The 24,970-nt window shown below is 41.6% G+C and overlaps 1 protein-coding gene across 4 annotated transcripts in view; it reads left to right on the forward strand.

The window, feature by feature from the left end:
* The window catches only part of LOC132958797 (nuclear factor 1 B-type-like), a 64,572-nt gene extending 43,086 nt beyond the window's left edge, over window positions 1-21,486 (forward strand). For 3 of the 4 annotated variants that reach the window (XM_061031837.1, XM_061031836.1, XM_061031838.1), the window contains 8 exons: window positions 700-820; window positions 1,364-1,485; window positions 4,580-4,711; window positions 4,876-5,060; window positions 7,089-7,227; window positions 7,774-7,856; window positions 11,964-12,052; window positions 15,572-21,486. In XM_061031837.1, coding sequence (XP_060887820.1) covers window positions 700-820; window positions 1,364-1,485; window positions 4,580-4,711; window positions 4,876-5,060; window positions 7,089-7,227; window positions 7,774-7,856; window positions 11,964-12,052; window positions 15,572-15,704 — 1,004 coding nt within the window. In that variant the 3' untranslated portion in view covers window positions 15,705-21,486. The remainder of the gene's footprint in view (window positions 1-699; window positions 821-1,363; window positions 1,486-4,579; window positions 4,712-4,875; window positions 5,061-7,088; window positions 7,228-7,773; window positions 7,857-11,963; window positions 12,053-15,571) is intronic. The other variant, XM_061031839.1, reaches the window with a different exon arrangement.
* The last annotated feature ends 3,484 nt before the right edge of the window (window positions 21,487-24,970 follow it).

Consider the following 24,970-nt stretch of genomic DNA (forward strand, 5'->3'; position numbering starts at 1 on the left):
AACACCAAGCAGGCCTCCATGAAACAATATCCCTCACCTTGACCGCAGTGAGAAAAACAACACCTATTCGACCGTAAATCAGTTCGAGAGAAGATGCTGAGTGTTGTTATGGGTGGTGGAAAATAAAAAATAAATGTTGATGTTTGTGAATTTAACTTTAGTGTTGTTTCTTAAAATGCAGCAGGCATCCAGATATTAGGAACATTTTACCATCTGCTTCTGTATAACACTAACACAAAAATAAAATATTCTCTTGTCCCAATGTTGAATGTTTACATGGAAGTAAAACAAGTCTGTCTTATTATTAAATAGACCTAATAAAAACTGTTCTATTAATCATATAGAGATTAAAACAGATGTATTAAATACAGCCGCAGTAAACCTGCCTCTGCAAAAAGTGCTTACCTGCAGCCACTTTGAGAAGCACTAACTTGTTAATCACAGTACTCAGCAGAAATGCCCGTGATGGTCAGACAGTTAACCTGTGGAAAGGGAGCGCTTAATTTGATACAGAGCGCCTCTAAGCACAAAGCGTCAATAACAGTCAGTCAAGCTTTCGCGCAATTAATTGTGCGTCTCTAGATGCAAGGCCGGGGATAGACTAAGTACTCAGCCTGACAACACCACTGACTTTGAAGTCCTCCTTTGCAGTGATTACAGTTTAACCGTCTCTCTTTGATTCCTCCACGTCCTCTGTAGTGCCCATCACCCATGGTGCGGCGGTGAACTTCTCCATGGCAGACATGCCCAGCCAACCCTACTACCACGACCTGAACTCCAGCGTGGGGCTGCATCGCTCCCTGTCCTCCCCTCCCGGCAGGTCAGTAACAAAAGGATTGAATTCTTTCTTTTACAACAGCACAGCACCGACGCTGTGTTGCTTTATTTTATTATTAGTAACGCAATAATGTCAAGGGCAGTGCACGACCTCTCAATCAAACAATCAATCTTTCTTGGTAAAGCATCAACTCACAACAGATATTATCTTAAGACAAGTTACAAAAAGAAACACAAATTAACCATTGCATTAGTGACTTTGTCAGTCAAAAACATTATTTTTTTACATCTAGACTTAACCAGTTAAGCTGTCAACTCCAACCTCCAACTATTATGCAAAGGAGTGCTCACCATGTCCGAGCACTAGCTTCTTATAAAAGCATAATTAAATAAGATCAGTGTTATTTTTTTTTTTTTTTAATTAAACTCTTTGAAACAAGGTTGATAAGTAAACTTCGCCATGACATAATGCAAGTGATCCAAGACATGTATGTATCCACTTGTGCTGCCTGTAATTAGTATCGAGTCTATACTCAACTCTTTAGAAATGACTAATTAAACCCCAAACTTCTCAATGTCCCCACAGTAAAAGGCCCAAAACTGTCAACATGGAGGAGAACATGGACACCAGCCCAACAGGACCTGACTTCTACTCGTCACCCAGCTCACCAGCCAGCACCAGGGCAAACTGGCATGACAGAGACGGAGGTGATTTTCCTGTTCTTATTTAACCACCTTTATTTACCCGCTGGAGGTTTGTCAGGGATGGCTGCACTTTGTCAGTAACACCCTCCCTCCGATTCATGAAGTCACACAAAACATTCGGAGTGGCGGTGCTCGCACAGCTCCATGCTTCCCCCGACAGCGTGCTGACAGACTTTAAAGAAGGAATGGAGGATTACTCATTTCATCCCCTTACAAACAGGTCTGATCTCAAGTGCACGCCTCACATTGTTTTTTTCACAGCGGCTGAACTCTGTCTAACTCTCAGCCTTGTCATTAGCTACTGTACATCAGTGCGTTTCGTTGCGGATGAGCTGCATCTGGTTTCGCTGCACATGAACCTGTTCAACCCTCTTAAAATACATACCATGACAGAGATAGCCCCAGGCATTGCCACTCATATAAATGTTTAAAGCCATGCACTGCTGTCTGAATGCAAATTCTCTCACACCTGTCGCTTACACAAAGTAAACTTTGGATTCCAGAGTGCATCCGTTACGAGAACAAAATGTTCCAGCTGTAATTCACAGCTCAGTTTCTAAAACAAAACCACCGTCTGCTTAGATTACAAAACAGATAAACTCTCAAATACTCTCCTACTTTCATATACTGTATGTGCAAGTTGTAAGCTTTAAAATAAATCGGTGTGTCATATACAGGTATGTGAAATGACTTGTTAGTGGCTGTTTACAAATCTCATTCAGCGCTATTAGAGCCGCAGGGCTAACATGTCATATGATTCCTCATCGGGAAATCAGTCTATACATCTTGGCTGTACTTGAGAGAAATGGCCCATGTGCAGCGTTTTCATGATCATGTGCCAACTTTAAGGTACATGACTACTTAAGAAGGGAATTAAGTGGTAAAGCTCACCTAATGAGCTCATGTGTATGGCTTATTGGATATGAAAAAAAAAAGAAAAGGTCTGCATCGCATGCTTCTGCGCAAGAGAAAGCGAGATCCTCACGGGACAACTTGCATGTCTCATTACTTTGTCTCCTGGTGCAGAGCAGAGCCCGTCAACCTTTTTAATTAAGGCCTCACTGTCCCGTGTTTCCGGATCATTCTCGCTCTCTGCTGACTCCCTTCCACACTCTGCTGCCCGCACTGCCTCAGACAAAGATGTTAGCAAACATTTTGTGAAGACCGTGACAGACAGGATGATTGAAAACAAGCGATAAATAGCGTGGTGTCACATTTGAACTCCGAACACCTTGATCTCCAGGCATTCCTCTTTGCTTTTTGATACAGTATGTAGGAAGGCTGAGGGAGAAAAAAACACCAGATGATGCACAAGAGGCACAGCAATGGTGGGATTCAACCACAGCCCAATGTGGCTGCATGAAACTTCGGCCCGTCTCTTTGCACGAGGCTCGAAAGTATTGCTCTGTGTAAACTTAGACACTTTGGGGCGAGGAGAAAGGGAAAGCAGTGGGTAGGAAAGTCTCCATAGACGGCTATTACTCTGTCAGGAGAGAATAAATGAGAAGTGGGGTGATATTAAACCCATATGAGGCCTACCAAGTGCCAAGTGGTCATTTTTTGCATATGGTTATCATTTGACAAAACCTCACATGGTAGAAGAAAAAATGATTCCTTTTATGGATTTTTGGTGCAAACATGTTCTCCCATTTAATTCAAAATGAACTATGTCACAAAGGATAACTAGTCGAAAAGTAAAATCACTTTTTATTTCATTTATTTAAAGTTTTTTATTTTATTTTCTGGTCATCACTTGTCCAGTTTAATTCCTGAGGCAGTGATGGATTGAATTAGCAGAAAGGAGGAAAAGCCGAATACCTCCACTGCAGAAATGTCCTGTTCTTACACGGGAACATTAAGCAGTGATATGAATCTTCTCAAAGGTATTTCTCCCTCTGACGAAAATGAAAGCACTTAAGCTTGTATCCTCTTGCAACCTCAGAGTGGGAAATCCCCCTGAATTCCAGCCACCTTTCTTGCTCCCTCTCTGTAGATCGCAGCGACTCTCCCAGTGTGCATCTTTCCCTCGAAAAGACGGACAGTTGATACAATTGTTATGCTTCAAAAACAGGGTTTATATAACATATTTGAGGTCAAAGAGACGGATGATTTGAACGTTATACGCCCCAAAAATCTGAGGCGGACCAGAAAAGCACTTGATGGATGTTCATAGAAGAAGCACGCGCAGACATAGGCCATTGCCCCTCGCATCTTGTTGTTATCACGTTCCCTTCAGACACTGCGTCTCACCATGGAAAATTGAAAACCGCACGTCCGTGACAGCCCATCATTGATCACCAAAGTGTTGAGCAGCAATAATGAGCGACTCGTAGGGTTTGCGCACATACTTCCAGTTTGTAGAACTACACAAATTTTTCAACAAAACAAGTTCTTCTGCCGAGCCTTTTGGATTATTCATGGGGAATTACAGGAGCTTGTCAGACACCATGTAATGCCCAGGCGAGCAGATGTTACAGTGTAATGTTCTATTTAATATTGCGTGAGGGTCTCGAAATTCTTTAATCCTATTTTAGCCACCGGCTGCTTTACAACTGCGCATCAGTGCACTGGATTTAATTGTATCTCTCCAACATGACAAAAGCCACATTTTTCACAGGATTCATGTTTCTTGGGGATGTCCGGTGATTTGTAATGATCTCACAGATTACAAGTGATTTTGACCCTTTGCAGTGTCTGTTATTGACATAGAGCATTTTCCCTTGACTACAGCTTGTGCCAAAGACACGACGCTCCCTTAGTAATACTAATCCCAGGCAGATCAAATTCTGCTTGATTTCTTAAACATGTTTCATTTTTGGCACTTAATTCCTTTCATTCATGAGAATTGGAAGCATTAGAGCAAGCTGTAAGGGAAGTTTTTTGAATGACCGTTCTACTATCAAAAATGACCTTTAATTGTGTTTATGTTTAACACAAGAGCAAAAAAAAAATGGTGACATTCTTCTTTACTTTTGTTTTCTTTAATCTAGACTTGCAGAAGAAAAATTGTAATGAAGGAATCTGAAAATGTCCCGACCTTAAGCTAGCATTAATGTCTCTGCGTGTGCTTCTTTTCTTTTTTTCCCCCTCCCCGCAGACATGTCCTCTCCTACGATGAAGAAGCCAGAGAAGCCGCTGTTCAGCCCTACTTCCCCACAGGACTCCTCACCGCGACTCAGCACTTTCTCTCAGCCTCACCACCCAGGCCTAACAGGTGTAGGACACAGTGGTGAGTGGCGATGGATCCAACCAGCAGCTCTTATCGACTTTCTCCTCGCAAACACAGTTGAAAAATCCATGCCGATAGTTCATTTACCTTCTCGGATCAATGATGATCACTTTATCTGAACTCAAAAAGACTCATTCTCTTCTCTCGCCGTGTCTCTCTTGCAGTCATATCGACGAGGAGCCCCCCTCCACACTCGCCCCTGCAGTTCTCCGCCTCTGCCATCTTGCCCCCAGCACCGTCACCTTACTTCTCGCACACCACCATCCGCTACCCTCCTCACCTCAACCCCGCGGATCCCCTCAAGAGCTACGTGCCGTCATACGACCCGTCCAGCCCACAGAGCAACCAGGTCAGTCTCCCGTTTCTCTCTTTAGCTCTGAAGCAGCGAGTTTGACGGCCAAGAGTCAGAGGCTGATTTGGCAGGACTTACATGGCCTGGAGTAGTTCTTTTGTTTGTTATATTCCCATCTGATGTTATCCCATCTGACCTCCAGATTACAGATAAGATAAATAGCATGCATGTGTTATTATTTCATTACTGCCTCATGGGTGCATATGCAAGCACAGAGGAAATACATTTTCAGTTTTTATTATCTGAAATTCAAGTGTTTTATGAAGTCTGAACAACAAGTATAATATGAAAAATCTCAAATTAGACAATTTTAAGCCCTAAAGCTGACCAAATGTGATTAATTCAGACCAGGGAACGTCATGAACACATGTCGTTTAGATTAGAACTGGGCTGCCTGCACTGTATATGGGGACATGCAATTGGTCATAGAAAGTCTTGATTATACGAGCCACCTTATGGAGTTAATTAGTGAGAATAATTTACAGAGAATGAAATCATAGTCAAGTGAAAACACTTTTTTTATCATACAGGCAGCTCCAGACTGAACTTTACAGACTGAACGTCATGACAGAGAGAAGCAAATCTGTTTGGTTTTATATAATACTGGAGCACAAAGGTGCACGTTCATTTCCAGCCTTTTACTTGGAGCAGCTCTAAAAGGAAACAACCCAAAGCCTCCGTAAAAAGTCAACCAAACTATTGGAATTGCAGTCACATGTGACATACACGACTGTATCAGGACATTGTAGTAAATCAAAGAGCTGAGAGCTTTTATACTTTGTGGATACACACTGCGGCCAGTGTGTCGGGGAGAGCGAGAGCAGGCGTCTCTATAGATGAGAGAGCAGTGTGATATTTATGTGAGTTTTATATCCCCGCTGTTCTCACTGTAAACAAAGGCCTCGTAGACGGCTCCAACTCCAGTGCAGGGAGCGAGTCAGGGGGGTGGGTGGGGGGGGGGGGGGGGGGGCTGGCTGTTACTCTAGAGAAAAACCGCGGGGAATGATAAAGGTTGTAAATATTTGCCGTTGCCGGGGCCCGGCTCTTGTGCAGAATTAACTGGCCCTCTGCTGGGGTGCTGGATAAAGAAGGAGGGGGGGGGGGGGGGGGTTGGGTTGGTGGGTCCAGTAGGGAAGTGAGAGCTCTAGACCACTTGCAGGAGGAGGGAGGATGGATGGGGGGGGGGGGGGGTTGGCAAATAACACAGCGCTTATAATCCCATGGACGAGTGCCAGAATGTTTTTATGCTTGCTTTAACGCAGATTATATTACACTCTAATTAAACATTCTATTCACATGGGAGGGAACCCTGTGGACACAATCCTTTTGCAAAAAGGCCTGTTTGAATTTTGAACTTGGGGCGGCCCTGAAATGAACGCCCCAGACAGTCTCCAGCAGTCTGAAAGAGTAGCTCCCACTAGCTTCCTTTATTTCTTTCTCTATATATATAGTCCCTCTGCCTCGCTCTCTATACTCGTGCTTTCACACCATTGTAACAGGTCAGTCTGCAGCGCTCTCAGTCTTTTCACGCCCGGGTCCTCCTAAATTCCATTTATGGTCTCCATTAAAATCATTGTGTAAAATCATGTAGGAAATCCATCGTCAGTGACGGAGGATCTATTGTTGCTCCTGCCCCCCCAGAGTTTTTAGTAATAACTGTGACAAAACAGCAACTAAAAGAACTGAAATCTTTTCTTCACACAGAGCATTAAATGTAGGAATGAGCAGTCACCTTTTGTTGTTTATTTGATTTTATTGGTCTATGAGAGGAAAAAAGAGCAGTTTAAATAAGTTAACTCTCCCCTGAAATTGGGATAGGATATTGTTGTTATTGAGACCTGAGATGTACTTTACCCTCGTAAAGAAACAAAAAAAGAAAAAGGAGGAGAAAACCACCACACGATTAGGCATGAACGTCCGTCTAATTTGAACAAGTCAATCATTCTTTAAAATACAAATCTTAAAATGATTGTGCTGAATTAATGTCTGTTGTCTTCATTGTGGTTTTGTGTGCCCCACCTGCAGCCTAACAGCAGTGGTCAGGTGATAGGAAAGGTCCCAGGCCACTTCACCCCAGTTCTGGCTCCTTCCCCGCACCACGGCACTGTGCGACCCGTCACGCTCTCCATGCCTGACACCAAGCCCATCACCACATCCACAGAAGGTGAGTCCGTCCAAAATGTCCAGCGTTGATAACCACGACATCCACCAAAACAGACAGCGTCCTTCAGTTGTAATGAAGCCAACGTGTAGAATTTAAAATAAACGCTTTTTGTCTTGTTCTGTGTTTTCTTGACTTGTTATATTCATACTCGTACATGAAGCTATTTGTGAACTAAAGTAACTGGACGAAAAAACGTTCTCTCCGATCTTTTGGGCTTTTGTTTACATCACTGTTAGATGTAGTTATGTGTGGTCATGACTATACTGTGCTCTGTCATGGTATCCTTCAGAAGATACTGTGTACACACACACATGTACTTACTGCATCAAGCTGACTTTTTTTAATCATATATAAAAGTCAAGCATATACATAAACAAATAACAAAAAAGCAAAATATATTTAGTGGAAAATGATGCCCTACTTTTTGACAAAAAAATAAAAATGCTTTATAACTGGAATGGGCAACAGTTCCATGTAAGTACAATATCCTGAAACGCTCATTAATGCAAGCCTGTCTTTGTGTCTTTGCGATGGCATGCTACCCAGGCTACTCATCCCCCGGAACCCCAACGGCTAATCGTTTTGTCGGCCTGAGCACGAGAGATCCCACCTTCCTCCACCAGCAACAGGTGAGACCCACCCCCACCACCCCAACACTCAGCTTACCCCGCTCCTTTTATCCTGTCATTACCTGTCCCCCATGTCTCCCTGCATATCCGATGAGAAATCCCTGCCCTCTGTATCAGCCCTGAATTAGATTGGTAGGGAGCACTGGAGTGTCTTGTTAAATGTGGGCACTTCTAGCTCAGATCAAAGCACTTACAGGTGAAGGTCAAGCATAGCAATGGGGTGTTATGTGTACGCAAAACAACACCACAAATGACATTTTCTCTCCCTTTAAAGGATTGAAGCTTATCATGCTTAAGATATTAGATCACAGTGAGAATCCAAAAATGTTTTCTTGTTTTAGATACTACAATACTGTTTTATGTTGTTACCATTAAAAATAACAATTTCTATATTTTTGTAAAGACCTAATTTACCCACAATTTATAACCTCAATGATTTCAGTTAGGAAATACATTTTGTTTGCAGATTTGAGTTAAACCAGACGTATGTAATCCATGCTGATGAAATGAAGCTACAAACAACATAGTACACCTCTACATTGTCTCTTGAATATCGAGATAAATAAAAAAACATGTCATTTTGAGAGTAGATGTGAGTGTGTGAGTGTGTGAGTCTAGGGTAGAAAGAGCGTTTTTTTTTTCCTATGGTCACACTAAAGAAGAAAAAAAACAGTGTGTCAGGAAATGCTCTGTCATTGTGCGGCCACTACTCAGAAGATGGATGAGACATAGGGGTGTATTTGAGAGTATAATGTGCTCAGCTCTATTTCCTACACACATATCTTTAGGAACACACACACACACACACACATACTGTAGACACAGTGCACACCCTCATTCATAGAACACAAGCTGCATATTTAGTGCTGGCGTCACATGGTTGCCCAGGCAGTGGTCCTAGGACAGATGTGGTGACCCCATGTATTTCTGTGTGCGTGTGCGTGTGTTTGTGTGTGTCTTATGAGTGTTGCGGTGTTGTCAGACGGGAGAGAGTGCTCTCCCCCACCCCGTCTTATTGAAAGTGCTGGTCTCAGGCCAAGGCTTTTCCAACCACAACTAATTGAATGCATCTGCACGCGGCTACATAGTGATTGCTGGGTTTCTCCTCAGCTTGATTTTTTTTTCTCTTTTTTTTTTTTTTATGTTTAGTAAAAAATGACAAAGCTGGCCTCTGTTTCCTCGCTGCTCTTTCAGCCTTTCTTTTTTCTCGAACCTGTTTTTTTTTTTTCACTCCCCGTTTTATCCTCAAAATCAGAGTAAGCAAAGAAAGAAATCCCCGCAAATGTCTGTCAGCAGTCAGGGGATGCTTTTTTTTTTCTCCAAGAGGGAGGATTCACTTGGCTGATGTCGCACAGTTTGTCTTCCACATTTTCTCGTAGCTCTGCTACTTCAGTCAGTGGGAAACAGAATGACTGCACATGACGGCAGCAAGTCTTAAACCAACTGCAAGGGCTGCCGAATTCTGCGCCTAGATATGTTGAGGCCCTTTTGTTTTAGACTTGGAAGTGTAAATCAGCCATATGTATAATATTCTCTTAACAAGCACAGTATGACGATATAATAACAGAGGTGGCGTAGTTTGTTTACCCCAATTGTGATTGAGTAATTTAATTTTCTGGGTCCTTTAAACTGACAGAATGGAACAATATGAACCAGAGAAGAACAAAAAAATGGACTTACTCTTTTTGTAAAGAGTCAAATTAGAAAGACAGAGGCTTAAATGTGTGAAATTTGTAAACACAACAGTGATGTCTTCTAAAAGGATATTTCATTTTATAACCAGATGAAGACATTTTCTTGTCGACTTAGTGAACTCTAAACAGTCCTCATATTGATTCATAAAGCTTCTGCTTGTCACAGTTGTTTTTCTTTTTTGTGGTGTGATTTAAGAGCCTGGGATCTAGCCTAGCGGAGCAGGCCGACACCGAGCCAAGTCCCTCAGGACTGAACATTTTCACCCAGCGCTCTGTCATTGTCTTCGTCTGGCGTTGCGATGTTTATTGTGCGGGATCTGTGAGCCTTACTGATAGTTTAAGTTGTTCAGTCGCCTCCAGGCTTGGTAGGAAAAGGGAAACACTTCATATACATTTGTTTGAAGAGTTTTTTTTTAAAGAAGGTCAGCTGGACCACGGAGGTGCACTGTTCTTTGTCTGACTGTCTGTATGATGGATAGAGGCCATGACATACACTACTGCTTTCAAAGCTACCTTTGATTTTTTATATTTTAAACACAGGAAAACTGAACAACAGCGGCCAATTTGGGAACACTAGAGTCATTATTTCAGAAATATAGCAAAAACATATATCCATTGATCCTTGTTCAGTCTACATTTTTTTTCCCCCAAGCAACAGTTTTATAATTTCCTGACTATATAAAGAAGACAGTTGGTCGTTATCTACTTTTAAGAGCAGAGCCTGTTTATATATTGTGGCCCCACTTAAATAGAGGCCTGATACAAACACACACATACACTGAAATGAAAGAAACAAAACAGAACAACACCACCACACGCTCCCACACCTGCTCTACGATTCCCAGGCAGTGAATGTGTGAAAACCCTCCATTCATCTCTCGCCTTGGTTAACCCCTCGAGGGAATGCCACCATCTAGCATTCCACAGGGAAAGATCCATGATCAGATGTCATTTGGTATTATCTAAAGAAGGATCCTAATCCACAATCTGCCCGCATCTGTTTGTTAACGTTCCCCGGCTCCGTCCCCCTTTTTCCCCCTGCTGCCTGTGCCACTCTGATGTGCCGGTGCCAGCGGACAGATGGCGAGCCCCTTGAGGAGCGGTGGCACTGAGCGTCTGGCCCAGCCCGCACATTCTCTCCAAGCTTTTGTCAGGCTGGAGAGCATGGGAGCGACGTGGGGGCTTAGTCTCCCCAACCTTCAATAAACATGGGGGAAAACACTGGATGGAACAAGTTGTTTATTTTCTCTTCACTTTTAATAGACAGACTCTGATCTGGTAAAACATTTACATTAAATGGTATAATTGGAAATCTTTTGAGCTTAACTCCTCTGATTTTCATTCTCTTGCCACTACTTTACATTTCTTCAAGCAGCATCACAAAAACACATCAATGTTTTTAAGTGTGGCTTGAGTAAGAACCCATCATCGTCTCCTGATGTGTTCCCCCAGGTGCTTAGAGGAGAAAGAGCACATTTCTCAACCGCCACAAATGGCTTTGAATATTCAGCGTATGCGTATATATCTGATTAAATCCCTCTTAAGAGCCCCTGCAGAACGTCTGCTGCTGCACACAGAGTGCTAACAGTGCAGTTTTAGCCTGATGCATTACTAAATGAATGTGTTGACCACAGGGCAAGGTTAGGTTGGTATTGGCAGAGATAGCTCTCAGCTGGATTGCCGACACGTGTGCCCGCATAATGCATGCAAAGGAGACACAGTTTGTGTGTGGCTTTTTTTGTAGCAGTAATTTGTAATCTGTATGTAAGGTTGGCATGTCTTAAGGGGGGGGGGGGAATGGGGGGGTTAGCGTAAGCGTGCATGTGTGTGTGTGCGAGTGTGTGTGCGAGTGCGTACGCTGTTTAACTTCATTGTAATTTTGACCCCTAATCAATAAAAACAGTTAGCTAATGAAAAAAAGTCTGCATGCTTGAGGGCATGCATTTTCCTTCCTGAATCTTAAAGTGCACTTACAGTGAAGCAGTGATTATCAACAGGCTGCATACATCCACTGGATTGCATGGCTCCATTGGCTAACCAGCTTCAACAGCAGTAACCACACAGAAGAACTGATGCCACTCACTTTTGTAAACTAACTAACTAACTAACCCGTTTTTTTTTATTCCAGGTTAGCTGTTACCATTAACTGCAACTGCATGTTTTTTCTTCATGTCTGTTTCATCCATAGCTTTGATTTTACCCTACCATGACTGAATACACTGAAACCATTCACTATTCTTTACATTGTCAGTAACATTAAGGAATCCTTTTGGACTTATTGATTTTTTTTGTTGTTGAAGCTGCTCCTGCTCTCTTTTGCATGCGTTATGTGTATACAGTGTTGAGTTGTAGTGTAATCTGAAGTGGAAGTTGTCTTGGCCCAGTGAACTGACTGCTAGGTTTCAATTGACAGCTGAGGAAGTGTGACTGGAGCGTGACTCAAAACGGCAGGCATTATGGCCCCAGTGCCACTGACGACACTTTGGGGATTACTTGGCAAAGGTAACCTTTTCATTCTTTCATGCCCTCCCTCTCACACCACACCAACACACACAAACTAGGATTAATAATACCTTATCAGAAATGATTTTCCGTATTGTCCTACTCCTTAGAAATTCACATTTTTCACATCTGACATGAGGTCCTGCTTTGCTCTGATAAACTTGAAAGAAATGTCCTTGTGTCTCTCTCATGTTGTCTTCCCCCCTCTTTCTATTTCCCACTCTCATTTTTTTTCTTCTTCACCTTCCTTTATTTATTTTTGCTGTAGTCCTGAGTAAGATGTTTCTTTTTTGCTTTTAAACCTTGAAACCATTGGTTTTGGTTAAGCCGTAATTAACGACTATTCTCTACCCCGTTACAGACTTTTCCCGCAGAATAGATCCTCGTTGAATGTTACTTTTAATGCAACATAAAATAAATGAAGACCTAGCCCTTGCAAAGTAACATCATATCTTGAATCATCTAGTGAAAGTAACAAATACTTGAGCTGTGTTCTGTTTAGTTTTTCTTGATCATATTTCTTTGACCTGTCACTGAAATAAGACAAATATCCTACAATGATTCATATTTTGAAACACAGCTTTCCTCTAGAATACACAATCAACAGAAACAAGATATTACAAACCTGAAATAAGGTATTAATGAATGATGAAGTCTAATCACGTTGAATAAAAAGTCACTTCAGGTCAGCTTCTCAGCCACGTGAGGATGTTTTACTTTCCACATTTTAACAAGCTTAGCTTTGGACTTGGGCTTAATGCTGAAGTCATGCTTACTATCTTTAACTTAAAGCTACAGAATCTCCCCTCTTTACCTCCCCCTTCTTCACACTGTACACGTCTCCCTCCCTGAGTTGGGGGGGGGGGGGGGGGGGGGTTGAACCTGAACGGTTTCAGCATGGCAGGGTGAGCGCGCTGAGCTATGCCTTTTCCTGTTACGTCTCCTTTTCCCCCTTTTCTCTGGAACTGTATGTGTGTGTGAGTGTGTGTGTACAGCTCATTCTGTGCAGTCACAAACACAAACTTTTTTTTTTTTTTTACAAACACACATGCACAGGACAGAACCCCCTTCAGGAGGCCTCCTAATAGGCTAGCTGAGGTAGCAGGGAAAATATCCCCTGCAGCAACTCGAGGTCTCTTTACTCACACACCAGCTGACTCCTCCTCTTTCCTGTATGTGAGCGTACAGTAATGAGCTCAGATAAAATAGATCCCAACTGAATTTAGTTAATTCATTACAAAGCTGGGTCGGTAATTCAAAGCTATTTTTCCCCTCTTTGGAGGATTATTCAATGTTCAGCATATAGATGGAATAAGACAGATTTCTGCTTTATCATGCTTACCCTTTACAAGCAGCGCTCGGCAATGCCTCTTCAGTTCTATCCCCCAAATTAAAACGCTGCCGGACCCGCATGTTGCCATTGTGCAGGAAATGGGTCAGCAATCCATTAAGATGCCATTAGATAATCTAATTTAGGGAGCTAATCCTTAAACGAAGCACGCTGCATGGCCGGGCTGTGCTCGCAAGGAGTGGAATTAGCGAGGTTTGGGAGCTTGGACAGGGCACCGGGAGGCCATCTTGAAGGTTATCTGAGGAAATGCAGCAATGGAGGTCCAACAGAGCTGCTTGAAGTGCAGAAACATAAAGCATGAAGTTGCACAGAGATGCGATATAGAGAAACAGAGAGCTGCGCCGGCAAATTTAGCCATCTATGCAAGCGAACGCAGCAAAAGTTACTGCTTGACAAATTGGAAGAAATCCTGTAAAAAATCATCTTAAAACAGCCTTTCCAACATGTCCTGTATGTATTCAGATAATACATAATGATTTAAAAGGTACTAGAGGCAAACACTTTCTTTGGATGGAACTTTTATGGACACAGTTTGTATTTAAGTAAAGTCATTTTAATAAGGCAAATCCTCAAGCCTCTATTAGCAGTGATGGGAGTCTTCAGGCCCCTCCCCCTTCTGTGTAATCTAGCCTGATAGCAGATGAGTTTTTACATAAAAATGTCATCTAGTGCAGCTTTATGTTTTGGGATGCAGATGCAGACTGACAGCCATCGATTCTAACAAGATTAAAACCGATCTGCCTGTTTAAAGCGCACAAAGGCCGGTGAGTCCTCGCTTGTAGCTGTGTGGTCCCCCTAATGTAAGCCATTACCTGAGAGGAGTTTCATAAGGGAAGAGAAAACACAGAGTAGGAAGGAGGGAGGGAAGAAAGAAAGAGAGAAAAAGAGAAAGCTGCAGTCCTTGGCCACTCTGTGCGCTCTTTGTTCAGCAAGGTAGGAAAAACTTAATCCCCCCTTTCCTGTCCGATGATTTTTGGCAGGAGGAAAGAGAGAAGGAGGGAGGAGAGCAGGAGAGAGGGGATAGCATGAGGACGAGTTGGACAGGGAAAAAACTGCTTGAGAGGATTAGCCTTGAGGTTGTTTTTAACTCTTTGCGCACTCAGAGACTGTCTAAATCACGGGGCAGTGTTTGTTTTTAGTTTGAGACGTCTTTTCTCTTTACCTTTTGTCGCTTCTGATTGAAAACAAAAGTTTGTTTCTCGGAGGTGAATGAAACTTGAACGTGCGCTGTTTTACGTTAAAGAGCAGTGAGTGAGTCATGGTTTGTATAAAATGAAAAGGTGTTGATGTGATAAGACTCTCCTCCTCTTCATCCATCTTCTCTTTCTGTCCCGCTGTAGTTTTCTCCTCCAACTTCTCTCCTCACTTATTTTCTCAAACAGTTGTCCCTTTTCTCCTGCTCGTCTTCATCAGTCCAAATCAGGTCAACTTTAGCGCCTCATAAATAGTTTGGTAAATCGGGTGGAAAATGTGCAACACAGGTACTCTCAGACTTCGTGGGGGTGATGTGAGAGGTGGAGGGAGTTAGATGAGTGCACACTGGGGGCCTGTGGGGGAGAAGGGGGCGGAGGGGAGGGGGCTAATTATCTGACATCTACGTAGCGCAGCACCCCACGGGAACAACACGCTGTTTGTTCCAGCTCGCGTTTTCAGTTAGCACCGTTGCTCCCCAGGAACAATCACTGTGTTGTTTTGCCATTAGCGTGAGATGAATAGGGATGGGACAGCTTTGTGTTGGGACCCCCTCCCACTTCCACCCCCACAGCCCCCCCCCCCCCCCCCCCCCCCCCCCCTGCCTCCCCCTACACCAATCACAATCTCCCCCCTCATGCTTTTCTATACTGCCATCAATGCAGAGAAGAAGGCTTGTGTCACATGATGTCCTCCACTGGGAATCAAGTGGAATCACCTCAGCGTAAATTAACGAGCTAGTGCTGCCATTTTTCTTTTTCTTTACCTCCTTCTGTCTGAATAAAATAAAAAAATAAGACCTTTTTAGCCTTGATGACTGTCAGCAGAGCAGTCATGCTGGTCATTAGAGAAGCAGTGTAAAGGATAATTGAAAGAAAGAATCTGATTTTGACTGCATGCTGCACAAACAAGTTAATTGCATGTGACTAATCTCTCCGTCTCTCTTTTTTCTGTCTGTTTTTTTTTTCTCTCCGCAGTCCTGGTACCTGGGCGAGCTTAGTTCCATTCCAAGTGTCGAACGGGACTCCGATTCTGCCAACAAATGTCCACCAGAACTACAGCATAAACATCATTGGTGAGCCCCTGGTTCCCGCTGAGACAGGGAACTGAAAACACAGAGGCCGGATGACCCCATAGGGTGGATGGGTGGTGCAGAGCTCGCACTACAGGTGTCTGCAGCCATGGATGAAACCAGCAAAGCAGCACGAGCTGCGCAATCGTCCCCCGACCCTCCCCCCCCCCCCCCCCCCCCCCCACCACAATCTAACCCCCTCTCCATCTCCCGTCCCTCCCCATGAAGGACACTGGCCGTGAAGTGAAGACGAGGGAGTCAGTTCAGAGGGAAAAAAAAGTTTCAGGTCTTCTGTCTCATCGCCGAAGCCCCGCCCACACATCCACCACCCACCAGTCAGTTGTTTCGTTTGCAGAACTTTTCAATCCATTCAACTACTGTGATGTATAGATGCCTTAATGTTTTATTGCATGACACTCTAGTCTCTTAGCGGCAATTCCTATTTTTCCAAGGTAGGGGAAAACATAAAATCTCAATATTACACACACAAACACACACACACACACACACACACACACTGCGGTCTGTGCATCGATAACCTCTGCCTGGTGGATGGCTCCGAGACTCTAAGCTCTCCGACTCAGACCTCTTATAAAGAGGCTTTCCCATGTCAAACGATTCACTGTGTGCACCATAGGAACAAACAAAATTGTGAATTCAGAGTGTTTCTTCTTCCATTTGATTTCAGTTTACTGTGACACGACTCTTTGTTCAGAAAATGTGTTGACTTTGCTTATTCTTTACTGCTACTTACTTAAAAAAATGAATGCGAACACTTGTGAGGGTTAAGAACTCTCGATGCGGTTTTCAAAAAACACTAAATGTAAGGTTTGAGATTGGACCCCTCATTAAAGAATTTGTAACTCCTTTACAAAAGGAATTTAAAGACGGAGTATAAGAAATTCTCTTTAGAGGCAAGTGCAATTGAATTTTTGAAGGGAAGCTATCAGTCTGTCAGCCCTAAGACTCTAAAGGAAGGGGGATAAATATTAAATGGTTTTATGGGTAAAATGTTTAAAAAAAACATTTGAAAATTATTTCAGTCACACATCCGTCTCCTCACATGACAAAATCATAAAGCATGAAAGGCAGTTTAAGGCAAGCACTAAGCTACCTGTGCAGCGCTGAGCAAAACCAGCACTTTTTTGAGCCCTATTTTGAGCCCTACCTTTCAATACGGGAAGATTTTTTTTTTTTTTTTTTGGGGGGGGTTAACTGAACATAAGCAAAGAAATGGGACACATAGTGTGTAAAAAAGCATTTAATTTTTTAAAATGTTCAGGATAAGATCAAGAGCATTTGGCCATCAGCTTCTAAAGCTTATGTTTACAAAAATATGGAATGCAAAGTATTAATTATCGGTAATGGCAATGTAAAATTCATGCTAATGTACAGTCGGCTTATGTGTAAGGCTACAGTTTGTGAAAGGTTCACTCTTCAGTGGAAGAGGCTGAAAACTGAAATTATAAATCCAGGTGGTGGCAAATCCCTGAAAAATAAAAAATGTGCACAGCATGTTCACAGCCAATGCCTCTCCAGTCCAGACATATTTATACGAGGAAAATCTCTCCAGTACTCTTAATTTGCACGATGACATATAGTCCACATTACGTGCCTTGCCTTTGAATATAGAGACATCACTACACTTGTTTTTGCTGCATTTATCATTATAGAAAAAAATTAACATTTTTATGATAAGAATTGTTTTGTACTCTGAATGAAATTGTTGATTTTTAACTTCATGTACTACTCTATCTCACAATTACATTGCATATCAACGCTGTGTATAGTTGCCGTTTTAAAGTTTGTAACCAACCAGCATTTTGTTTTCTCAGTATTTTGGTGGTTTTTCCAGTAACCTGTCATCTTTTGTTTTCTTTATTTTTCAATTGCTCATTTTTTTGTTCATCTTCCAGTTACTATTGTGGAGGGTGGAATTCTGAAAATTATGCAATACCAAGTTTTGCCTATGTAGGTAGTGCTTATAGATGCGTCAATTATTAGAGGCTAGTTTGGAGATAGACAATATTGTAATGCATTTATTTTGTTGATATCGTTGTTTGTCGTTGTTGTTGTTGATGATGTTGTTGTTGTTGTGGGTGTTTTCCTTTTTTATTGACCAAAGTGGGGACTGCTTTCTATGCAGTATATGACAAGGTCTTCTTTTTTTTTCTTTCTTTAGCATATAGGCCTACCGAATGACAGTGTAACATGTCCCAGTGTATTTAGATTTGGTAGTTTTAGGGGAGGGCGGTATTTTTCTAGAAGTACTTATAAAAAAAAAAATGCACCCTTGGTCTTTCTACGGCTGCAAAGTCACTGATTGGTCTACTGTGACTCTTTTAACTTTCCACCTGGGGTGCTAGCATGTGACCTTGAAGGAGCTCATTTTCACAGGAGAGACGGCTTGACTTGAGTATGACAATCATTTTAAGAAATCACATTATCTAAAATTCCCATTTTTTTGTTTTAGGTCCCTGAAAGCTGCAACGAAGGAGGAATACTGTTGCATGCTTTTATTGAATCCTACGCCGTACTATTGTAGACGTAACAGAATGCAATTCCCATGTAGATGCCTTAAACACATCAGTGAAGTGGCCTGTGACCTGCGCAACAATCACACACCGACTAATGCTACTGAGACCTGTCCAAATCAGTTGCAGACAGGCTCAAGCAAGCCTTTAGAAAGTATTTTATAAGTAGAAGATTTGTATAAATGTATATAGGATATGCACATATGTCGATCCCTGAGATACTTTCCATGCAGAGCCCCGTAGAGTATGCTGAAGCGTTGCGTTGTCTAACCTGTCCAGTTGCCCAGTAGAAGCTTAAATAGAATCCATTAGAAGACAAATATAGCACTTAAATAGCACATAGGCAATCGTCTTCTACCCCGTACAATGTTTTAAACCCAGTCTTAAATACATCTCTCAGGAGTAATACAGGGCATTATTTATATTAATCCTTTTCTTTCTTTTTATTATAAAAAAAATAAAAAATACCTTTCATACAGAGAGAGCAGCAACTCTGTCGCTGCTATGATACCTTTTGCACTCTTTCCCCAACAATCGTGAAAGAAATGTTCCCCTCAGAGAGGTACGACCGCGCAGAGGACTAAGAAGCAATTTTTTTTTTTTTAATTTGGGAAAGAATCCTCAAGTCAAGCTAAATCTCTCCGTCTTCACCCAGATTTCTTATGCAGAAAAAAAATTGAAAAAGTCACCCCGTTCTATGTGCACTGTTCTGTCTTTTTTTTTTAATTATTATTCTTTATTTCTCTTTAAAAGAAAAACTATAAGTGCTTTGCAGCCTTTGGCCATTGTAGACCCCACTGAAGTGCATTGTCCCCAGGTATGTTTGTGAGTGGATGTGTGTTTGCCTGTGGATGTGTCAGGGTCACTTTGCTGTTGGTGTTTATTTGAATAGTAGACTGTACATAAAGGTAAATATCCTGATTGTGTCGATAGCAGTAGTCCGTCGGGTTGAACTCTGCTTTGGCAGCTTGGGTGTTTGTGTGCATTCCCCCAAGTGTGTGTGTGTGTGTGTGTGTGTGTGTGTGTGTGTGACTCGTGAGCTGGAGGTGTGATAGAGTGCCTCTGACACTACAAAATGAGAGAAGATGAGGGTCTTTCTATTGAATTAAAAACCTGCCATAGGACAGGAGTTTGTACACTGTAAACTTTCTTGAGAGTTCTTCTCTTAAGCCCTTATTTGTTAATCTTCAATTCTGGGGGAAAATAAGTCAATTCCATTTTAAGGAAAATTCAATTGTTTTTTTTATTCGGAGGCTGGATTTGAGTTAGAACTCTCCAGAATTCACCATCAATAGAATCTAAAGTGTTTTTTTAAGTTGTCGTATTGTTGTATGTATAGTCAAAAAGGGTTGGGAAATATTCTTTACTGATCCATACATAGAAAAAAACAACAACAATGAAGGCTTTTTTAATTTTAATGTTATTTTTTCTGATCTTGGTTAGAGCTTAGCTATTTCCAATTAGAAAACACTTATAAGATATTTGAATTGTTCTTTCATTAGTGTGGCCATAGTGAGTGTGATGTGATTTATCTCGTTTTTTTTGGTAATGGGTGGGAATTCTTGTCCAACAAGACGTGGTGTGAGTGTGTTCATTGTAGCAGCTGGGAAGTGATGTCACTTAACCAGTATAAAAAAGGCCCCAAATTGCACCTGACCTTAAGCGAGAATCAGGGTAAAATTCTAAAGTTTCTTTGGTTTCTGGTGCTTTTGGTTTGTTTTCAGAAGAAATGTTGCAAACAATTGATGCAACATATCAATAAAGTATGGATTAAGCCGGCGAATGTTGAGGGGCATAATTCGCCAATATGCAGACGATGCTCTTGTATATATCTTTAAAGAAAAGCATCGAGGAATCCCTCATTTCGCCATTCCACATGGTGTCTATGCCTTATGTGATGTGGAATGACCTTCTTTCTAAGTATGAATAAGCATAACCAGATTAGGGTACTGTACCTTCCAGCTAATAATAGTTTCCAAATTCGGGGCCAGGTTAAAAGTCTCTGTTTCAAAACAGGACTAAATGTTTGACATTTTTATCAGGTCTCTACCCTTAAGCAGCTTCAAGGTAGATTTGACACTCACAACAACATCGTTTTAGAAAGTATTACGTCAATCATGGAGAAACAGGACAACGTTATGCAAGGAGGGCTTGTGGCACTCATGCAATATGTGTTATTTTCCTTTAAACTGAATGTCACACATTCTGAGGGCAAATATACGAAGAGTAAGAGGAAACATTTAAACTTTCTTTTTCATTCTACATAAGCAATACACACCTTCCACACGTTGGCTAGCTGCTAGTCGCTTGGCATCAGGTTGTTAAACATGGAAACCAGCATTTTTAAAAGATTTAACATTCACTTAAGGAAGACAACAAGATGCAATGCAGTGCCTGTTCAAGCTGTCCAAGTGTCTGTTGTATATAATTGTAAAATGTGATAGACTTACTTTCAGAAGCAACGAGAAACAGAATGTGGCCAACTCATCTTGAATATGCTCTATGACCTTTTTGATGTTTCTAGAGATTCTTGGATGGTAATGTATTAATTGTCAAATTATTTTTAGCAATGCCCACATCAAACGTATTCAAAATTTGAGAGGAAGTAGTCCTGTTTTCTTTCTTTCTTTCTTGGGGGAAGTGAAGTCGGGGGGGGGGAGGGGGGTCGTCAGTGCTACATTAACACAGTAAAACGATAACTAAATTGTCTTTCTTGAGATTGGTTGCCAGTTTCTCTGCAGGGCTGATTTAGTTTTGGGTCTTGTGGCACTTTTACTTCCCTCTGCGTGCACATTTTTTACTTCAGGAATTATGGCTGAATTATATAAAATGAACAACAACAACAACACCAACAAAAACAATATGTAAACAGTCTCTAGTAGTGATCGTAGTTACACTGCAAGTGTGTGCAAAGGTCTATGTATGTATCTGAATGTACGTTTTAGAGGACTTTTTGAAAACCTTTTTTTGTTTTTTATCTTTTCATTGACAGTTTAGGAGCCACAGGTGTCCATTGTGAACTGTATAGCAAAGGCCTTGATATCCCTTCTTTTATTGATTTTAGAAACGCCAAGCATACGGCGATGCCTGGTTACATTGGTGCAGGGGCTAAAATTGCCACAAGATTAAAATCAGTGTAAATAAAGGCTCAACTTTTTGTGATTGTTACTGTTATATCCAGCCTATACTGCTAGCAGCTGTTTTTACTGCAGTCAATTACTGGAAGTGGATATATTTCCTATGCAAAACTGTTTAAACAATAAAATGAGCTATGCTTCAAAAATGACTTTAATGTTATGTCTCTTTCTTGTGTTTATTTTATCATATTTGACTTTGGTTGATTGCGAGATCCAAAAATTAAAAAGTTCCTGTTTGAGGTTTGACATCACATTCAGTCTGTTTGAAGAAAGGGTAAACTGCCACAAGCCAGTTGGCTGGAAGTTATGGAGAAATACAAACAGCACTGAATTGTTTTTGTAATTTAGGGACTGTATGAAAATTCTAAGCCTACAGAGTGGGTCAGAGAAAGTGAAGGCTTGTATATTTTTTCTACACTGAAGAGGGAGTTACAATATTTTGAAAGCAGGAGAATGTTTTTTGGACTTTTCATCATCCACGATTCATTCTTCCATTTGTTCTACAATAACTACACAAAGGGAAAATATTACATTAAATGATTACATATCAAGGTGGTTTTGGTTTTGATATTAAACCCTGCTCTCAGGAAGCTGTCTTGAGAAAATCATTTTGAACTTACATGGTCATGCAATGTGATCATGTGCTTGATTTGACTGTTCAGGCGGAGGCACCATGCGATCTAATGTGTTTTATGTATTTAGTAAATAGATTTCATTGATTGGGGCAAATAAAGGGGGATAAAGTCTAGCAGAGGACATTACACTTATTTTGTGGCTACAATATCTTAACCTTGCTTTATATTTCAAAATAGAGTTTGGTTCTAAATAATTACCAACTTTTTCATTTCTTTAGGTGTTACTTTTCTCTCTATAGAGTAGGGTAAGGAAAATGACAGAGGATGATATGGCTTTTTTCTTTTTGGATTTAAGCTAGAAGTTTCTGTACAGTGCCTTTAATAGATGAGGGAAACAGAATTTCTAGTGTACAGTGAAAAATAACTAAAGCATTCAGGATCACCTCACACAGGAAAGTCTCTATAAGCAGCCTGAGAACGCCAAACAAGGTTAGCTGCTGCAGGGGTGGAATAAGGACAGTGTCAGAGCAAAGACGACTGTTTGACGTAAAGTTTTAAACTAATTGGATCTCCTTGATTCTCAGAAGTGTGTCTGTGACAGTTTCCCCCTCAAAGCAAACATTAGTTTTCATGTCCTGGAGAGATCCCATGACCCAATATAACTGTGATCCACAGTGGTATTACTCCAGCTAATCTACTGTAATACCCCAATCCCTGAGGAATGGGAGACTTGTGTGTTTGGACCACAGCAGAATCAGTCTGCTGAGACCTTGGAGGGTCATTCGAGGTAACATCCATCTGGGTCACTGTGTCAAGTACGTGAAGCTCTGATCTAGTAAGCCTTTCTAATGGGATTGAGGACATTGAAGGCAGCAAAAGTCAGGCTAAAGCACCAATTAAGTCTCATTACTGGCCTCTGTGATGGGCTCAGGGCTCAGCTGGACACTTGATGACAACTGCGGGCTCCAGTGTGCCCAAAAGACCTTGCACCCTGACCGCGGCAGGGGCGCCCCCCCAATGGCTAGTTGAGGCACTGCAATCACAGAAAAGCCCACCTGGCCACGGGCACAAAGTAGAGTTCATTTGGCTATCATTAAAGAGGACCAACAATGTGGCAGTCTGATATAAAATTACCCGATCTATAATGGTAATCATCATGCCATTTATCAAAATTGGCCAGTTGAGTCAACATCTGGTTTCAATAGGGGGCTCTAGTCAGCGAGGGTCTTGGCAGCTCTTTTACCCTACATATTTTCCACTCTCTTTTATCAAGGCCTGCTGTCAGTGATTTGACGAAGCTAAATAGATGATGATTTCGCCCTATTATGTTTCGCAGGGCTCAAGCAAAGGGGATTTGTTGATTGCCTTTGTGTTGGCTCACTTTTTTTTTTTTTTTTTCGTCTTCCTCTACTCTCTTCTGGATCCTGGAGAGGTAGCGGCGCCTTGTTGTTCTTGAACGTGCGTCTGACTGTGTACCACGGAGGATATGGAGAGGAGGGGAGAGCACAGCGAGTACTCTCACACAGACCTGTGAAAGCAGAGGCTGGACTGTTGGACACGAGCCAATGCCAGCACAAAGAACTCTGTCACGTACCCAAGTTTTATTGGAGGAATATAATATTAATCTTGTGTGCTGTTGGGATAAGGTAGTGAATTAATATAATCCCTTTGTCTTCTGGCATCAAAGTATTAGTGTAATGCATTTTATCAACCAGGAAGTCATTGAGGCAGATTTTTCATTGGCCCATGTCACAGGGAAAGATTAATGTTGTTAGCATAGGCAATGTAGAGTTTATGATTTCTTACAAAATGCAAACAAAACATTAGCTTCTTTGAAATAGATCAAAATCTGTCTCTTGAAAAAGTGCATTAACAAAGGAAAAGGTTTCTGTAACAAGGAGTCCACTGAAGGAGACATTTGGGAAATGCACTCGTTCACTTTATTTTGCCCAATGTGAAAAAATCTATACCAGATCAAGTGTCTGTACACGAAATGTGAAGCTAGCCTAGATCAAGTAGCGCATTAGCTTAGCTTAGCATACAACTGGAAAAAAGGTTTAGCCTGGCTCCATTAAAAAGAAGCACAACAGTCCACGGCCTTTAAAGCTAATGTATTTACATGTTGTATGCTATCTTCGACATAATTCACTGTTTCTGTCTTGTTCCAGCTTTGGTGCTGTAAGCTAACCGTCTCCTAGCTGTAGCGTCATATTTAATAGCCAAATATGAAAATTGTATTAATCTCCTTTTTTATTCTAGTTACTATATTTCCCTTTTAATACATTTTTTAATCTCAGTTTAGCTAGCCCTCCCAGGGTCCCATCTCCAAACTAATTTACATGTTACAGGATCCCTTGTTGGTTTAATTCACTATTTCCCCCTTGGAGCAATTTTGTGTGCTAACCAAGCTAACCATCTCCTAGCTTTCTCAGCGTCGCTATCTGACAATCACGAGAGCGGTGTCAGTCAAGTCTGATGAAACTTAAACAGGCATATTTCACCAAAATGTCAAGCTATGCTCAATAATAATATGACGGAAAGCTGTTCTTCACAAAAGAAAGTATTTAGAGAGGTCCCATGGGCATGAAATTTCATGAAAGCGCTTTCTTAAGAACTAGCCTTCATGAAGGAACTCTCAATATCAGACAACGGCACTACATCAGTTTGCAAAAATGCAGTTGAAGAGAGCTTGGGGAATAAAAGAGGCCTGTCTGAAAATGCACTAGTACTAAATAGTACTCTCAGCTCTGTGTATTCCCACACACATTTGCATAAATTTCATAGTCTAAGTCATAGGCTGTGGCTGGAGCGTGTTATTAGTCTATCTTTAGGTGGTAGTACAGGCCCATCACACTGAGGCTTGTTGTTATCTCATTGAAAGCACCCCGGTATTACACCCAGTGGATTGAGAGTGGGTCTTAAGATCGTGGGATTTGTTCACATATTAAAGCATGTCTGTTTGGATGCGCAAAAAAAAAAAAAAAAAGAAACAGGTGTTCAATGTTTGTGTGTGTGCGTGAGAGAGGGAGCGAGGAAGCATGTGTGCATCTTTGTGCTG

Source organism: Labrus mixtus, chromosome 23 (assembly GCF_963584025.1).
Source record: "Labrus mixtus chromosome 23, fLabMix1.1, whole genome shotgun sequence".
Classification (NCBI taxonomy): domain Eukaryota; kingdom Metazoa; phylum Chordata; class Actinopteri; order Labriformes; family Labridae; genus Labrus; species Labrus mixtus.